The sequence below is a fragment of the Haliotis rubra genome, unplaced genomic scaffold (genome assembly GCF_003918875.1).
Source record: "Haliotis rubra isolate DU_JTF1 unplaced genomic scaffold, ASM391887v1 Scf318, whole genome shotgun sequence".
NCBI lineage: Eukaryota > Metazoa > Mollusca > Gastropoda > Lepetellida > Haliotidae > Haliotis > Haliotis rubra.
Window position 1 is genome coordinate 698,091 of NW_025766989.1, and position 19,413 is coordinate 717,503.

Genomic DNA, 19,413 nt, shown 5'->3' on the forward strand with positions numbered 1-19,413 from the left:
CTGTCCTTCATTGTGATGCAGCATGTGTGTGTGCGTCCTTGGTTTCTTTATAAATACTAAAGTTTATGAATTATATTTAGAAGTGATACAGGTACCCTTGATCTTGTAAATACTGTACTTATACCAAAGACTGGAGAACATGTGACTTATCATCAAATTTAGACAAGGTATGACGCCTGCTAAGTGTTAAAGTTATGGAAACTTTTGACAGTGTGATGTAGTATAATGTCAGGTTATCTATATACTTTCCTTTAAAAAAATAGTTCCTCCTTATAGTGGTTGAAATTGAAAGTGCTATCTGACAATCATTTAGATTTTTTCATGCCAATAAGGGGGCGGTGGGGTAGCCTAATGGTTAAGGCAGTCGCTCCTCGTGCTGAAGACCCAGGTTCGTTTCCGCCATTTCTGGTGTCCCCGGCCATGACATTGCTGGAATATTGCTAAAAGCGGTGTGAATTCCAACTCTCTCACTCACTCATACCAATAATATTTATATTTTCTCTTCACAGAACATGTATAAAATCTAGGGCTAAGATAAGATCTGCATAATTTCTAAATGTTTTAGAATTTTACGAAAGTTAGAAGAGCAATACAAGGCAATGTTAAGTCATTTAAGTCTGGTAAAGTTTTGGACTTAAAACATTGAATGTAGAATTGAATTTGTCATAAAGGTTGATGCTAGAGTTTTCATGAAGTGTCTTTCTGTTTTTCTCACAATATGTTTAAAAGGTCATAGCAAATCTTTGGTAACATATTCATCTTGGGTTACTAAAATTTTCAGTAGGCCAGTAAGTGTCCTTATCATGACTCAGCCTTTGAAAGGGCACGTTTGAAACTTTGTCCTTATACCTTGCGTACCTGTCATGTCCTTTGCTGATGGTCATCTCATTGTCATCATAATGGTCAGTCTTTATACAGATTTATATATTTGTTCGGAGGCATTTTGCTTCTGTGACCAACAACCAGCTGACTAGCAGATCATGTCTACTTAGATGGACAGCTCTACTAGGATATATTTTTATATTCAGATTGGCATGTATTAGGTGACTATCAAAATGTTATTTTGTTGGTATCTGTCTCACTACTGAGTCTGCTGACCCTGTAATAATACATGGTTTCAACCCTTGTTCAGTGAAATGAAGGACATTTGGCCTAAAAATATTATGTCTAATTTGTCCAGTCATTGTTCCTAAACACAACACAAGAACAGATTACAAAATGTCTCAATAGCCAAAACTCAAGTATAATCAAAATAGTCTTTTCACAGTATTGCAGGTGATATCAACAGAATTTTTCACCTTATCCAGAATACCCAGAAATTGTGAAATTGACCTACATTTTTTATGTGTCATACGGTTTATGATTCAAGATGAAAACGATACTAGAACCATGTTTTCATCAATTAACCTGAAGCAGGGTTCAACATGCAAGTTTCTCTGTCTTGGCTTTTGAAAGTAGTGATTATGTCACAAATTGGGCATGTGTATTAAAGTGTGACAGAGAATCAGATCTGTGAAGATCCAGGATTCAATTGGTCTTCAGCAACCCATGCTTGTTGTAAGAGGCAACTAATGGGACTTGGCTGACACATCACCGTATCCAATTTTGCGTAGATTGATGCTCGTGCTGTTGATCACTGGATTGTCTGGTACAGACTCGATTATTTACAGACTGCCGCCATATAGCTGGAATATTGCTGAGTGTGGCATTTACCGGTAACAATAAACCGTCTGTCCTTGCCTTTTTGCGATTTGTTGATTGCAAGTAGTGATTATATCAGAAATTGGACATATGTACATGTATTGAAGTGTGTATACTCACCAGTAATGTATTGACAGTGGCCAGTGGGTCATGATACTTATTTGTTGTTACCTCCTACAACTGTAGAGATGCATGGCAATATTGATGAACTGCAGTGTTTCCTGGAGATTATACAGGTCACAAGACATTACTTTTTTGCTGTAGCTAATGATGTTTCTCTTGGTTGAATGCATTGTGAATAAGAGAGAGAAACTACTTTCTCCGTAGTGGTATGCAATAGTAAAGGGAGGTAATTACTCCGGGTGAATTAGGGGTATATATAGGGGTGAGTGACAGTAGGTCTCCTCTCTTGCTAATCACCATGGCAGTGTTAATATCATTACACAGCAATCATGTCTGAAAATTCAACCGCAGCAAAACTTGACGCCATTTTGAAAATGCTCGACAATCAACGAGATTTTGAAGCTGTTTGTGACGAAAAGATATCTCATTTGAGAGAAGTATTCATCGAGCAGGCTAAAGGGTTGAAGAAGTTGAAGACTAATACAGAATATTCATGGTCTCGAGAAGGAAACAGAATTCAGTTTAAATGTGAACTCAGAAGTTTTGGAGGACTTATTCAAAGCAAGGCAAGGCACTGCAACCAGGCCAATATTCATTTGATGTTTGTTGTTGGCCTATTGGTATGTGAGTGAGTGAGTGAGTTTAGTTTTACGCCGCACTCAGCAATATTCCAGCTATATGGCGGTCTGTAAATGATCAAGTCTGGACCAGACAATCCAGTGATCAACAACATGCGCATTGATCTGCGCAATTGGGAACCGATGACATGTGTCAACCAAGTCAGCAAGCCTGACCACCCGATCCCGTTAGTCGCCGCTTACGACAAGCATAGTTGCCTTTTACGTATTGGCATGTAATGTTATTGCATGGTGTGTACAGGAGAATTTATTGTTAGAAATACTCTCTCTATAGTATTAATTTTTAACTTACCTTACCATAGGTCTTATGCATATTACCTCAAGCTCTGCTTAAAGAGATCAGACAGTCGTTGATTCGCCATTCTCTAGAATGGCTACCTCGTGTATCGACGAGTGTACAGGAATGGAAGTGACGTGATCTCCCCTCCCGCGCAAGCGCGGTCCATCCAAAATCACTTTTACTTCAAGCGTCTTGCATGTCAGACGTTTTTGATTTCGCTAAGTTTTTCCACTTACTAATTTTTTCAGATATTAAAGTTGTTGGTATGTATGCTTTTCTATCTTATTTTCTTCTCTGTGTGGGTGAAGAACATAATTTAAAGTAAACTTCACTTACCTGGCTGCCTCGTGTTTACGTTTTTCACTTCGGTGTGGGGTGTGTTCCCACGTTCCGAGTATTTTGTATTTTGTTTCTGGGTGATTACGTTTCATGTTTTTTGTGTGTTACAGCTTTTTGTGTGCATGACCCGGCAGTTTTGTTGCATCTGCAGAGTGCAGAAGTCTGCCAAGGATCCCCACCCCTGGTGCCCAGACTGTGCTACAGTTGCCTGTTCCCTTGCCGAGCGCTGTCATTTTTGTACGCCGCTGCCCGTTGCAGATTTCAAGGCTTACATCAGCGCCAAGAAGAAAAACGCTTGTCACAATGGAAGAGGAAGATGTCTTCTCCTGTTTCTTCTGTGGACTCCCGGTCTTCTCTTCCTCGAACGCCGGTCGGACGCTCCTCTCCTTTGATAGATCAGCCGTCTACCCCTGCGCCGCGTTTGCTGACGCCTGAAGCCAAGCGCCCGTCTGACGCCTTTGTTGACTTATCTCAGCCGGACGCCTTGTCTCATCCGGAGGTACAGAAGCTGCTTCGGACGCTCCTCTTGCCTGCAGCTGTTGGAGTCCAAGCTAGCACCGTTCCAGCGCCGTTGCCTAGCATTGTCCCTGCGCCGACGCCTGTGGCACTTGATTCTACTGTTGCTGGCTTGTTGCATCAACCAGCGCCTATGCCGACGCCTATGCCGAGTCCCATGCTGACGCCTATGCCTATGCCTATGCCGACGCCATGTTGACGCCGACGCTAGCGCCAGCGCCAACTCCGACACCTTTTGCAGACTACCGTATGCCCAGGAAGGCTACTGTGTCTAGAGAGGAGGATTTACAGCGTCAGTTACTGGAAGAGCGTTCCCGACGTCAGGACGCTGAGCGCTCCCGTCGTTCTCGGCGATCTCGTTCCAGGTCTCCTCGTCAGCATCATCGGTCTAGGAGTCCTCGTCATAGTTCTGATACTTCTCATCGCCGTCGTCGGTCTGAATCAAGGTCTCGCTCTCCCGGACGTTCCAATGATAGGGAGAGGCGTTCACGGTCACCGATACGTGGGAGGCGATACCGTCGGTCCCGTTCAAGGTCACCTCCTGTTCGCCGCTCGCCGCCAACGACCACGTTCCCCTACAGTTACTTTGAGTGCTGCTTCTCAGTTGTCATCTGAGCGCCCAACGCCTGCTGCTTCTGGTCAACAGTTTAATGCACCTACTGTGTCCTGGGAGGACACTGAGGAGCGCTATTTTTCTCCCGATTATAACGAGGAGATGTTGCAAGAGGAGGATGATGGGGGCACTTACCCCCCCCCCTCTCTGCTGTGTTCGACTGGATTGCCGACAGACTGCCGGATTGTCCTTCTCCCTCTTCAGGATCGGCCGACCCGAGAGCTATTCGGTCTTCTGAGTTACTGCTCCCGCCTCACCTGATGGTGGCCGATGCTGTGGCTTCTTTGGACGCTGACTTTGCTACGTTGTCTCTCAATACTACTATTAAGGCTCCTAAGTCGCGCAAAGGGGACTACAAGATACATAGCTTGGATTTCGCTGATGGAGGCGCGGCTCATGATGAATCCCTCAAGCGCTTATCGGGTTCCCCACAGTCATCTTACCAAGTGCAGGACTCCAAGATGTTGGCTATTGATGCAGAGCTCAAGCGGATGTTGAAGCCTGTTTCAGCGTTGGCCTCGGCAACTTCGGCTGCAGCTTGGGATTCGATGGAAGACAACGCGTCAAGGTTAGAACATCTTACCACCCTGTTTCAATGGCAGGATGAGGTGTTACATGATTTGCTGGCACACCTCCGGACGGCTTTGGCCATGACGACTGTTGTTCGGCGGATGGGATTCCTTGAGCCCTGTTCTTGGCAGGAAGAGTTTAAAAGGAAGCTGTTAAGAGCCCCTTTTGCGTCTCGTTTCCTCTTTGATGACAGGATTCCGGAGGTTTATAAGGAACATGCGGAGCTTACCAATACTGAGGTTTCTTTGTCTCACGTTCGAAGCCTTGAGTTCGGCCTTTCTAGGCAGATCGTCTACAAGGGGTAGAGGGAAGCCCTGTTACGTCCCGAGAAGAGACTCCGTCTGCGACGCCTCTGGCAGAGGACGTGGCCATGGCAGATCCGAACCTGTTTTTCAGCGCCGTCAGCAGGACCGTCCCCGGGACCCCCCTTCGACGCCCGGCAGGGGTAGGGAGAAGCGCCCTTACTCCGGTCGCTGAAGTTTGGCGGGAGACTGGGGATCTTCTGGCCAAACTGGACAATCCTGGAAGACCCGTTTGTGACCAACATTCTACAAGCTGCCAATCGCCGTGTCGCGGCCTCTGACTACAACGCCCCAGTCACGTGTGTATGCTCCAGACCAACAGTTACTGCTAGCAGACAACATTCACACTCTGCTACGCAAACAAGCTATAGAGACAGTGCTAGACCCCCAACAGTCCCCGGGGTTCTACTCACCCATCTTCCTGGTTCCCAAGAAGGACTCAGTGAAACTACACATGATTCACAACATGGCAGTTTTCAACCACCTTTATCTTTCGGAACCGCCTCACTTCCGCATGGTGTCCCTGGAACAGCTACGAGCCAAGCTTGCGCCCAGGGTCTGGTTGGCCAGCCTCGACCTTCAGGATGCCTACCTGCATGTGCCCATTTACCATCATCACAGGAAGTACCTGAGGGTTCTTTTCAACGGGTCCCACTACCAGTGGAAAGTGCTTCCGTTTGGAATTTCCACGGCCCCGTGGCTTTTTACTCGGATTACCTCGCCGATCACCCGGTTCCTCCATCTCAGGGGCATCGACTTCGACCCTTATATAGACGACTGTCTCATGAACCACCTCGACCCTCAGTTGCTTCGCAAACAGATGCACTTTGCCATTCGTCTCTTGAAGCAACTGGGATGGATTATCAACATAGACAAATCCCACCTCGAGCCGTCCCAGGAACTGACGTTCATAGGAGGCTTATTCCTGACTCATTGTGACCTTGTCAGGATTCCGCTGGATCGCTGGAGAAAGATTGTCAGTTTCGCCAGCCGAGGTCTATCTCAGCCGCTAGCGCTCAGGGAGTGGCAGTCCCTCTTAGGTCTCCTCACCTCAGCCCAGTACTTGACGCTTAGAGGTCGTTTGATGCTTTGGCCATTACAGCGCTTCCTGTTGCCTTACATCCAGGCGGACGACCTTCAGTTGAGGTTCCTTCTGCCTCTGCATCTCCACGCTTACCTCCGTTTGTGGACTGTCGAGTCGAACATCTGCGCAGGAGTCTCCTTGACAGAGTTTGTTCACGATCACGAACTGTTCGTAGATGTGTCTCTTCAGGGTTGGGGTGCACACCTCAACGACCAGACCACCTTCGGGCTGTGGTCTGCCGCCGAGCTAGGATGGCACATCAACAACTTGGAGCTGCAAGCAGTCATTTTAGCGGTTCGACACTGGGTGCCTCTGTTGCGGAACACCAGGCTCCTGATAGCGTCGGACAATTCTACGGTGGTGTGGTTGATTCACAATCAGGGAACGACCAGGTCCAAGCAGTTGTTGGAGCAGACTTTCCAGCTGGCCAGTCTCCTGGACAACAATGGCATCAGCGCCAGACCCCGACACATCCCAGGGTGCAAGAACGTCCTGACGCTCTCTCAAGGCCGGGCAAACTGTCTCCAACAGAGTGGATGCTACATCCAGAAGCTTTCAAACTTCTATGTCACATTCACGGTCGCCCTCTGATCGACCTGTTTGCGACTCGGTTCAACAAACAGCTTCCGTTGTACGTGTCTCTGATTCCAGATCCGGCGGCATGGGCAGTCGACACCATGTCCTTGTCGTGGGAGGGTCTGGACGTGTACGCCTTTCCACCACCAGTTCTGTTGCCAGCGGTGATAGCAAAGGTCAAGCGGACAGAGACGATTCGTCTGCTTTTGGTCGCCCCTTGGTGGCCAACCAGAACCTGGTTCCCAGATCTGCGCGGTCTCGCCGAAAGAAGTCCGCAACAGTTACCAGACAGGCCTCACCTGCTCAGGCATCCGCACAGTCGACAGTGGCATCCCGATCCGACTCATTTTCATCTGTGCGGTTGGATCATCTGCAAAAGGCGATGAAGGCCAAGGGCTTCTCCACGGGTGTAGCCAAGGTTATTGCTCGTGCTCATCGAGTCTCCACAAGATCACTCTATGATGATAAGTGGGTTTCTTTTGAGAAGTTTTGTGCACAGAAGTCCAAGGACCCGTTGAAAGCTTCTCCTCAGTTTATAGCAGAGTTCCTTCTTTTCCTTCGGAAGTCCCGGCGTCTCAGGGGCAACACTATAGGTACTTATTTATCGGCTCTGAACTGCGTTCTGACGGTCAGGTGCGACAAAAAGATTTCCAAGGTGTCGGAGCTCATCGTCGTTTAAGCTGGAGGACCAGAAGGCAAAGCTACGTCCTCCTGCTTGGGACCTTAATGTCGTTCTCCGGCATCTGAGAGGTCTTCCTTTCGAGCCCTTGGACACTGCTTCATTTGAGAACCTCTCCAGGAAGACAGCTTTTCTCTTGGCCCTTGGCCCTGGCTAGGGTTAGTGAGATCCACGCATTGGATGTCACCAGGGTGCGTTTTGAGCAGTCACGGCATGGTCTTGTTCATCTGGGACTGCTTTGGGATTTCGTGGCTAAGAACCAGCTGCCAGGACAACCGGATAGGATATTCTCCATCCCTCCATTGTCTTCCATTCTAGGACCTCACGACGCTGAGGAACAGCTGCTATGTCCGGTGAGGGCACTTAAGATGTATATTGCCAAGTCATCTTCCAGGAGGCATCCCGTTTTCTTCTGTGGCCAAAGGTGAAGTTAATAGGAATACTATTGCGCTCTGGCTCCGTACTACCATCCTGGCCGCCTACGATGCGCAAGATCTGCCTCATCCTACAGCCAATAATCCGCACGAGATTAGGGCCCTGGCATCCACCATGGCTCTCCACAGAAACTGCACCGTTCCAGCCATCATGGAGGGATGTTTCTGGAAGTCCTCTACTGTCTTCGCTAGTCATTACCTGCGGGATTTGGCCGTCGAGGACGTGGAAGGTCTTCAATCGTTTGGTCCGCTGGTGGTTGCTCAGCAACTCACCCGTCCTACCGCCCATTAGGTAACTACTTCTTCTTACCTTCTGGTCTTCAGGTTAACTTACACCCTGGGTGTATTTGTTTTCCTTAGGGTTGCCTTTAGTTACTATCTGTCTCCTGTTCCAGGCGCCTCCTGCGACAGCCTGCCGATTCAGTAGTTTCTTCTGGTTTTCCCTTGGCATGTGGTTTTTTCATGGGATGGTCCTCTGGAGCCCGACACCGCCGTCCTACTGTCGAATCCATATGCATAAGACCTATGGTAAGGTAAGTTAAAAATTTATTAACATCTAAATATTTTAGATATTTAAATACTTACCTTACCATGGGGCGGTAACTCCCTCCCAACGCTGGATGCTCCTTCCCTCGCTGGGCTCTTCGGACCTGGTCAGTAAAAGTGATTTTGGATGGACCGCGCTTGCGCGGGAGGGGAGATCACGTCACTTCCATTCCTGTACACTCGTCGATACATGAGGTAGCCATTCTAGAGAATGGCAAATCAACGACTGTCTGATCTCTTTAAGCGGAGCTTGAGGTAATATGCATAAGACCTATGGTAAGGTAAGTATTTAAATATCTAAAATATTTAGATTTTAATAAGTTTCAACAAGAACATCTAGAGATTATGCACTGCTGATATCTGTGAAACATCTATAAATGTGATTGATATATCTGAAAATTAGATATGTAGTCATACCAATTTTCTTAGTGTGCTAATTATGAATATGTTGCAGGGAGAAAACAAGTTTTATTTCCCAAATATGATATAGAAATATAAATAATATTTACAAACTAATAATTTCAGGATTATTATGTTAATATTCATAAATATATTTTCAATATACACCGCCGTTCCAAAACATGGGTATACAGAATGTCAAGTCACAAGAATAAAAATGCGAAATTTCTCAGTTCAATATCGTGTATGGCCGGCCCGTGCATTCACCACTGCCAAACACCATCTCCTCATCGACTGCCTGATGCTTGTGAACACGTGGTTGGGGATTCTGCGCCGTTGCTCTTGCAAGGCAGCGCCAAGTTCCTGCAAATTCTGAGGTTGGTTCCTAAGACCACGAAGCCTTCTCCCAAGTGCATCCCAAACGTGCTCTATTGGATTAAGGTCAGGGGACCTCGATGGCCAGTCCATGACGTTGATTCCAGCGTTTTGAAGGAATATTTCGTGTCAACATCGCGGTATGCGGCCGAGCAATATCATGCTGGAACTGTAGACCTGGGCCATGAGCTGCCATGAAAGGAACGAGTTCAGGGGTGAGCACCTGGTCGTGGTAAGCAGCAGCTGTGAGGTTTCCACGGATGACCAAAAGTCGGGAACGGTTGTTCCCACAGAAAGCACCCCACACCATGCAACTTCCGCCCCCGAATCTATCGACTTCCTGTACACAACATTGGGCATACCGTTCACGATGTCGTCTCCAGACTCTATGCCTGCCGTCCGCGAATCTGAGGGTAGACCTGGATTCATCGCTAAAGACGACTCAATTCCAGTCTCTCTATCGGTGGCGACGTTGGGCCCACAGCAGACGTTGACGTTGATGAAATGGCGTCAATATTGGCTCACCATATGGACGTCGATAATGGAGATTGGCAGCCGGCAACCGATTTCGAATGGTCTGTGAGGACAGTCGACCTCTAAACATCTCAGCCCTGGTTTGTGTAGCCGGCAGGAATCTGTCACGTAGGTGACATTGGACGATTTGACGGTCTTTTGCTCGTGATGTCACACATGGACGACCCGACCTTGGGCGATCAGAAGTGGTGCCACTGACCTCGCAAGTCATACACAGTACGACGGCTGCATCCCATTGCTCTTGCGATGTCAATAACTGATCTTCCCGCTTGCAACATGTCAACGGCACGTTCACGTTGCACATTTGACAATCGTGGCATTTCAAGTACCGTTAGAACTGTGGTTTAAAAGTGTTTTTTCAATTCTTGAGGCCAATGCAAACACGTGCATATGAAGAAAACTTCGATGCGAAGATCACATAATCGACTGCACGTGCAAAACCTGATTTGGCACTAACGTCATTTGCATGACGAATGGATGGGTTTGAGTGGGTTTTGGTAACGTTTTTCTAGAGTCGAAAGATAGGGATCCCATTTTGGATACATAGATGTATCATCAGAGAAAAATTATTCATTATTTTTCAAATTACATTTTGTGAAGTTTCTTTTTTGACTCAGTATATATTTTCATGGCTGTTATTTTACAAATCAGATTCTTTTCTTTTGTAGACATGAAGTCTCCCTGTCTGTGGTGTGTGGCCCAGTGAAATGTTTACTTGTCATACTAAAAAACCCTTCTTTGATTCTTTACTTGTGTACGCAATGTTAACCCTATTTCTGTTCTCCCCTACTGTGATAATTGTTTTTATGTTCCCAACAGTGATTCCCACTCAGTCACTCTTTCTGTTTGGATTTAAAGTTTTTCTATTCAGGCATCATAAGGCCAGACCAATTTTATTTCTTGTCTTATGGATTTTTCTCCTCAGAAAAAAGTAAAGGCAGGAGCTAAAAAAAATACAAAATAAAATCACCAGTCAAAGTAATATTCCTTCTAAATACTCATAGTATGTTACTTTTGGCAATTTATGAAGTGTATATGGGGCAAAAAACAGTCTAAGGCCAGACCAATTTTATTTCTTGTTTTACGGATCCACCGGTCGAATTTCTTTAAGAATAAGAAAAAAATAAAAATTAATTTTCCCCGCTCAAAAAATAAAATCCTTATGATTTTATTGGCCAAAAATGTAAACTTACCCCCCAAAACCCCATTTTATGTACCCACCCAGCCGTCCTATGATATTTCTGGAGTACAAGCCAAGCTACACACTTATGGGCTTTGATGCTTCACCAATTTTCATTCTTTGAGGTCTGTAATTTTAAATGAACCCCCTCATCCTTTTGTTGAGACTGACTGTTTTTTATATATGATATTGACCAGTTTGTTCCTTATATCGTCCTATTTTCAGGACTTCTTGAAGAATATATTCTTGTTATTGATACATATTTATTTTATTAAAAATGTCAAAAAATTCATCAAAATTGTACAGTTATGATTAATATGTATATTTCATTAGATTAAATTTAGATAGGCTGAATATGATATTGCATCGTGTAATTTATGATTAATTTCATATTGTTTATTATTCATAGGAAGACCAATTCAGTGCAGTTTTGTTTGTGAAGGGATGCATGCGTAGTGAAAATGTCCCATGTTAAGAATAATATTAGCCAGCGTTGTGTTTGCAGCATTGTAACTTAAATTGGTAATAAGTTTCTTTGGGCTGCAATTTTTATACTCAAATTCTCAGTAAACAAAAGTAACTGATAATAAATTCACTTGTCACACTGTGATATTTTAGAACATAACTAGAACATTTCTTGTGTAAGTTTGGCTGAAGATGGATCATGTTGCCTTTAATTATTTTACGTATGTACATTTATTCAAATTTTCAGAATAAAATTGTTTCTTGCAATGTTTACATTTAATGCCATTTTTGGTATATGGTACTCTGTAGTTAGTTTCATTACAGAAATATACTGAAGGGAACAAATAAGGGAACACCACTTCATGGCAGTGTTCCTTTATTTATTCTCAGATTTCCTCCAATAGTGCTATTTAAAGCTGGTGATGAAAACTGGAAAATATTAAAGGAATGCTTTGGAGTTTCCTGTGTTCCTTTATTTATTTCTCTCAGTATATATAAGTAGTGTGGCTGTCTTTAGGGCCAGTACACTGAGGAAAAAAGAGTGACGAGCCTACCTTGATGTGTTTGGACCAGTGCATTTTTTTATGTACATTGTCAACAGTTTGAACATCCTATTTGACCATACCAACCTGATTATCATAATTCATTATCAGGTAGTAATAAATAGATGTGATCGCACATACTTTTAGGTTTCAGTATCGATATATTTTGTACAAGAGCTAGTTTCTTTAGAGAGCAAGGTCACTTCAGATGGATATACAGTATGGTATTTCTTTAGTGCTGTGCTAAGCCCCTACAAATCAGGACCCTTGAAGATCCGGGTTAGAATTGGCCTTCAGTAACTCATGCTTGTTGTAAGAGGTGACTTACAGGATTGGGTGGTCAATTGGGTGGCTCACTGACTTGATTGACACATGTCATCATATCCCAGTTGCATAGATCGATGCTCATGCTGTTGATTACTGGGTTGTCTGGTCCAGACACGATTACTTACAGGCTGCTGCCATATAGCTAGAATACTGCTGAGTGTGGCATCAAACAACCTACCAACCAACCAACCTACAAATCAGAAAATATGTGACCCTGGTGTCAGAAAATCAATTGAAGCTACTGATTTTGATGGTACCCTGAAGCGTTGCACATTGCTCACAATATCGACCACTGGTTTGTCTGGTCCAGACATGGCTCTCAGCAACCATGATGATGTATATGTAGCTGGAATATTGCTCACTAAGGCATACATCAAAATGTTTTGTTTCTGTGTCAACTGTTGGTATCAACAATAATCCTTAAAATAGTCCCTGCTTGGTTAAAGTTCATACCAAAGATAATCAGGAGTCTCAAGGTTTTGTATCTATCTTTACATTGTGTTTTATGAAGCTTTATCAAACTTGTTGTGTAATCAGTAAATGATATTTTATGTTAACTTTCTGTGTCCTGTTTTCTTGTTTCAATCATGAGGCAAAGTGTGCTTAGAGGATTTCAATGTTCATAGTGTTCATTATTTCATAAAATGAGATGCCAAATACCAATGATAATGAGGGGCAGTGGGGTAGCCTAGTAGTTAAAGAGTGTGTCAGGGCAGGAAGGTGGTCATTCAGAATAAAATCTCTGATTCTTCTTTGTTTATACTCAAAACTATAAACAATCTAAATAAAATGTGGCATTTATTACAGAAACGATGCAAAAATGAAAACATAAAAATAATGCACTTGGTCCACTCAGTTAAGAGGTGGACTAGTGTAAGTGCATGACTTTTTGAGAAACAGGATCATACAAAATATTACACAACAACAAAGGCAATAATAAACAAGGAAGGATGCAACTGTGGTAAAGGCAACGTCAGGAAATATACAGTGAATTTGGTCTGTGTTGCTGTACATTTCAGTGTTAAAAACCTGACTGAAAGATCTTCAGATATTATTTTAAACAAAATTAGACACATTTTGACATGAGGCGTAAGCCACGTCAGGAAGGGCTACGTGCAACTGGCATGTTGGAAGTTAGAACAAGACAGATCATTGTGGCACAGGCTATTAGCATTTCAGAGTCCGTAACAAGCAGATTACAATCACAATACCGACAATTTACTCAAATTGCATTTTAAGCTTCACAGAGCTAGAGGTGTCAGAGCTATTCAGCTAAAAATATTTCACATATTTTCCCATGAATAAAGGACTGTCACATAACAGCAATGAGTCGTTGGTGTCAAGGGCCGCTGAACGAAAACGTTGGTCAAGGTTAACTTTGGACTTCGTTGACAAGCACAACAGAGAGTCGCAGAGACGGAATGAACGTTTTCATGCCTTTGACAGATTGATCATTTTAGGGGTGGCTCAGTAATGGTGTGGGGTGGGATCACTGTGACTGTGACACCTTGATCAATAGGCAGTACCTCCATGGCAACATCCTGCACATCTATCACCAGCATTCAGTCCAGACTTGTCACCAATCGAATGTATCGTGGATATTCTTGGACTGTGCGTACCTCTTCGTCAACAACCACCGACCACTCTCAATGGACTTGTCGATGCCTTGGCGGAAGAATGGGATGGAATGAACTAAACTGACATTTGAACTTTGATTAGGGGTGTGATTCGTCGAATATGAAATTGTCTTGAGAATAGGAGTGAATTTATGCGGTATTAAAGAATTTGACTTTTCATGGTAAGTGACGTGGTGGACGGTAGAGCGTCTTGGGTGGTTGTGGTGGCGTATCTTTGTATCCTATTGACAACATCAAGAAAGTCTGTTCCGTCGTATCAGTAGCAAGTTTGTTTTGTCTTTGATTAGATCGGTTTCGTCCTGGAATTAATTTAAAGACTATGTCATTTACTCAATGGAAATACTGGTATATAGGTATTTGTATACATATTTATTGGGCAATGGACTGTTTGATTCTCTGTCTAAACAGAGCCTTGGCCTCCTCATCATCTGCCCATTCGATGTATGTTGTTGACATCATCAGAGCACGTAGTGGCGATGTCACTTGACATGTCTGGATATGCTCGAGAAGGACCACAACAATTTCGACATTCTGCTTCAGATGGGAGCTGAGGGTTAACTGAAGCTCCAACTGACACCAGGCGCTCTTCATATATTCGTTAGAGATTACCAGGATGGTTTTCCTGCTGGTCTCCATGGCATCAAACACATTGTCTATAATAAATCTACCGGCTTCGAAGTCTCTGCTGTGATCACACAGTCGTAGCCCAACCTCACCTTCCAGGAAGTTCAGAAGCTCGTCGTAGACCCAGTCTCCATCGGAATTGCTGTATGAAACGAAAGCGTCATATTTCATGTTTTCTGAAGGACGTTGCTGTTGACGTTGCTGTTTTCGTCGAAGGAGTGAAATCCAGTAAAGAAGATACCAGCGGTAGCGATAACCCACCAGCACTGCAACTGTTAACGTCAAACACACAGACAGCACAGAGGTCATAATAACAGTGTACAACTTTGTCAGGGCGCACGATTGTTCAGTAGGATTATAATTCTCAAGCCTGATACGTTTTCCTTGCGGCAACGTACAATCGTATCCCCACGGATAATTTGTAAACTTTATGCTTTTATTGGCAATGATCTCCTTCATCCAGGTCCTAAACCACAGCAGGTCACAAGTGCAAGTGAAGTGGTTGTTTCTCAGACTGATCTCTTTTACACTGAGACGGAAGTTTAGAGGAAACGTGTCCTCCTTTATGATTTTTATATTACACGAAGCCAGGTTAAGGTTTTGTATACTTGTAACATTTGAAAACGCACCACTGGTTAGGTTCGGTAAGTTATTACCCATTAAGTCTAACTTGCGTAATTTTTTCAGTTGACTAAACACATTGCAGGGTAATTCGGTGAGTCCAGTAGATTGCATGTAGAGATACTCAATATTTTTCAGGTTTTGAAGAAATAATCTCAACTTATCCCCAAAGATATGTAGATTCGTCCTGTCGAGGTGGAGAATACCGAGATTGGGAGTGAATTTAAAAAAGGTTCCCTGAATAGTGCGATCACCTGTAAATGATGGGTTGTTGGAATAGACCAGTTTATACAAGCTTGTGGAATTGAATGCAAATTCTCGAACTGATTTCAAAGCCCAGAGGTCGGACATGTGTAAACTTTGTAATTTGGGAAGGTTGACAAAGGCGTTGTGTGGCAAATGTTCAATTCTATTCTTTGAAAGCAACAAGTTCTGTAGGTTCGGCAGACATGCGAGAGGGGACAGGTCCAATCTTCTGATGTTATTGTTCCGCATATCCAACCTTATTAACCTAGGAGTTAAAGTCAAGCCACCTTCTGCACATAGGGAAGGAACTCCCGACAAGACTATTTCCTTTCAGTATCAGGGACGATAGATTTTGCAACGGGTTTTCCACGATAAATGAACGAAGAGAATGTTGAGATAGTTCTAATCGTGACAGGTTTTGGACATGTGATAAAGGAGTAGCGTTGAAAACTTCCATTCCCGTAACAAAAAGCGTCAATTTGCAAAGTGATGTAAGGTGTTGGAATACTTCAGCGTCAAGGGTCTTGTTGATTCCACTGTCCGCATAGAGCGTGAGGCTCTGTAGATCACTGTGGATATTTTGCAGTGCTGATATAATGTCTTTCAGAAGGAAGCTTGGCTGTTGCCATTTCAGTAACTGGAGAAAGGTTAGGTCCTCGAATGCATCTGATGCTATTCCAGTGATGTTATTTCTGTCCACTGTAAGGGATTTGAGGTGGCAGTATGTTAAGTTAGCCATCATGTTCCTGGTGAGGTATCCTAGATCTATGCGAGCAAGTTCGACCATTGTAACGTTTGGGAAAAGCTTTTGGAATACCGGCCGGTTTGCCACGGCACTGCATTAGAGGAGGACTGCAGTTGCAGTACGAGAAGCATCTTTTCCTTATTCCACCATGTACTGTACAAGCCAGTGTAAGGATAATAAATATAATAACACAGAACCTCTCCATGCTTAGAACGTCGCCACTGCAAAGAAAATGGAACGATTTGATGTACGTATGTGGATGAACACATGTAAAAAAAATTTTGCATACTGACCATTCATGGCATATGGAATCTACTCATTCACAATCTCTTGTCTTTCTGAAGGAAAACCATGTTTCATCTATTTTCTACACTTTTGGAAAGAGGGAAATTATTAAAATAGATGACTTTCACCTGAATACTATGTATAACAATCACTGACAGTGTTTATTTTCGGTGCCATTTATTCAATGAACAACAAGGGAACGTTGTGTTTAATATTGTCTGGGATGATTGAGAAAGCGTGTACATTTCGTGTCAGACTAGATTGTCTATACCGATGTTCAAGATGGCAACCATGGTCTGGTCCAGATACAGTGGACTCCCTGTAAACCGTCATCGCTCCGGACCGATGAAAAATGTCGGTATAGAGGGATGTCGGTTTACAGGGAGCTTTTAGAAACTGAATCCAAAATTAGTCCTGAAACAATTCCTGTTGATCTCTAGAGTTTACTCAGTCCTTACTCTCTTAGGAGGCGGGGTAGCCACTTTACCCTTAAGTGCACATGTCGTTCACTTGTAGTGCACTTGTAGTCTACTTTTGTGGCACTTGTAGTGCAGTAACCGACCGTGACCTCTTATTATACTATAATACGTGTTGGTAGTGGCAATACTCATGCTAGATGATGTCAATGAATCATAATATGTGATTTCACCAATCTATGAATCCATTGAACAAGTAATTAGTAAGAAATTAACAGGTAATCCTATTACACCTTGCCAGGTCACCTCTCGCCCATGCGTGTTGATTGGTAAATACACACTATGTGTTGGCTGATGCAATCTCTTGTGAAATTACAATGTCGGTTTCGAGTCAATTTGCACCAAAACATGTTTTGGGACCGGATTTGAGTGTAGGAATTTGGATTAGAGGGATGTTGGATTAGAGGGAGTTTCTTATATGATACCATATGGGGGCAAATTCGGGACCAAATAAATATATCGGTTTACAGGGAATGGCGGATTAGAGGGGTGTCGGTTTAGATGGAGTCCACTGTACTATGATTCTCGGACCGCCTCGTATAGTTGGAAAATCGTTGAGTGTGGCGTTAAACAACAAAATGTGCAGGAACCCTGAAACAAGCCTTAGGTTTACTTCCTTCTGGACCTGTACCGATCGGGGTTAGAATTGGTTTTCAGTAACCCATGCTTGTCGTAAGTGGATTGGGTGGTTAGGCTCGCTGACTTGGCCGACACATGTCATCGTATCCCAATTGCGTAGATCGATGCTCATGATGTTGATCACTGGATAGTCTGGTCCAGACTCGATTGTTTACAGACCGCTGGCATTTAACTGGAATATTGTTGAGTGTTGCGTTAAACAACAAACAAACAAAACAAGGACAAAGGCCTCACTACAATGCAAATTGCGCGGCATATGCCAATGTTCGATGCTGGCTAAGAAACAAAACAAAATATGGTTTTCCGACGGGGATGGTATTTGATATAAGCATATTTGCTGTATATACCCGTGAAAGTCCGGGTTGGAATAGTGATCTTCAGTAACCCATGCTTGTCGTAAGAGGCGACTAAAGAGATCGGGTGGTCAGGCTCGCTGACTTGGTTGACACGTTATCGGTTCCCAATTGCGGAGATCAATGCTAATGCTGTTGATCACTGGATTGTCTGGTCCAGACTCGACTATTTACAGACCACCGCTATAAAGCTGGATAATGCTGAGTGCGGCGTAAACCTAAATTCACTCACTCATTGTTGTACTATTAACCTTTAGTTTTCAGTGTTTGCTTTGTTTTCACCTGGATAAATGTTCAGATAACGTCTGTAATTTTAGGGTTAAATTGCTTTTTCAAGGGTATACCTGATGAAGGGGCAAGGAAAAGCCCTGAACGTGTATGCAATGAAGAAGAAGTTAATGCCTCTCGGGCATCCATAATGCCTCTCAAGAACCTCAATGGTATACCTTGTTTTCTCCGGCGGTTCCTACTCATAGTATGACCAGAAATTATTGAGAATATTAGGAATATGTTTAATTGGATTTCTAGTTTAAACAACCTTGACCATCTATCAAGTGCTTAGTTTCATTCAAGAGAGACAACTCCGTTAATCCTTGTTCATTAGTTTGTGAAGAGTTATCCCCCTTTCTTTACTTGCTAGCAGACGACATTTTCAGTGATCCTCATTATGGATGATTTAGAGAAGAGGAAGTTGATTTTAGAGTATTATAACAAGGACATCAGATCAGCTAAAGTGATCAGTGATTTCAAGAAAAATATTGCAAATGGATATGGCATTGAGCACCAGGGAGGCGCAGGTAGGCCCAGAAAATTGACTGTCGGTGACAGGAGGCGGTTTGGTATTCTTGTTTCTAAAAAAACCCGAAGGAGTTTAGAAAACTTAAGGCTGGACATGATTGATAGAGGAACTGTGGCTGTCTGTAAGGAGACAATTAGAACTGAGCTGCATGTAATGGGTTGGCAGAAAAGTCGAGGAATTCCATCACCGATCATGAAACCTGAACAAAAGGAGCGAAGGTTGAACTGGTGCTTACAGCATAGAAATTTTAATTGGGACAGTGTGATTTTCTCAGATGAAAGTTCTGTGTGGCTGTTTCCTAATACACTGAAATTCTGGACCAAACAAACTGAAAAACCTTTGTATCAGCCCCCTGAAGTACAGTCCGAAATTTAACGTGTGGGGTGGCATATCTGTGTTAGGGGCAAAGGCCCTCTGTGTATTTAAAGGGAATATGAACAGTGAGCGGTACACAGATATTCTCGAGGGACATTTACTTCCATCTGCTCACGTGTTCTATGGAACTTTTTGGATTTCCAGCAGGACAACGACTCAAAACATCGTTCAAAGCATTCACAGGCCTGGTTTCGGACCCAAAATATAACATTATTAGATTGGCCAAGCTATAGCCCTGACCTAAATCCAATAGAAAATGTTTGGGGACTTATGAGGGAAAGTGTCAATCTGAAAAATCTGACAAATATTGCTGAAATGAAAGAAGAGGTGGTCCGATATTGGGACAGCATGGACCACGACTTTCTAACTTCTTTGATCAGTAGTATGCCC

General features: G+C 43.6%; 1 protein-coding gene across 1 annotated transcript; it reads right to left on the bottom strand.

Moving 5' to 3' along the window:
* Nucleotides 1-13,004: 13,004 nt before the first annotated feature.
* On the bottom strand, nucleotides 13,005-15,706 carry LOC124283601 (toll-like receptor 13). Its single transcript, XM_046719590.1, has one exon. The coding sequence runs from the start codon at nucleotides 15,598-15,600 to the stop codon at nucleotides 14,230-14,232; it is 1,371 nt and encodes a 456-aa protein (XP_046575546.1). The 5' UTR covers nucleotides 15,601-15,706; the 3' UTR covers nucleotides 13,005-14,229.
* Between the last annotated feature and the right edge of the window lie 3,707 nt (nucleotides 15,707-19,413).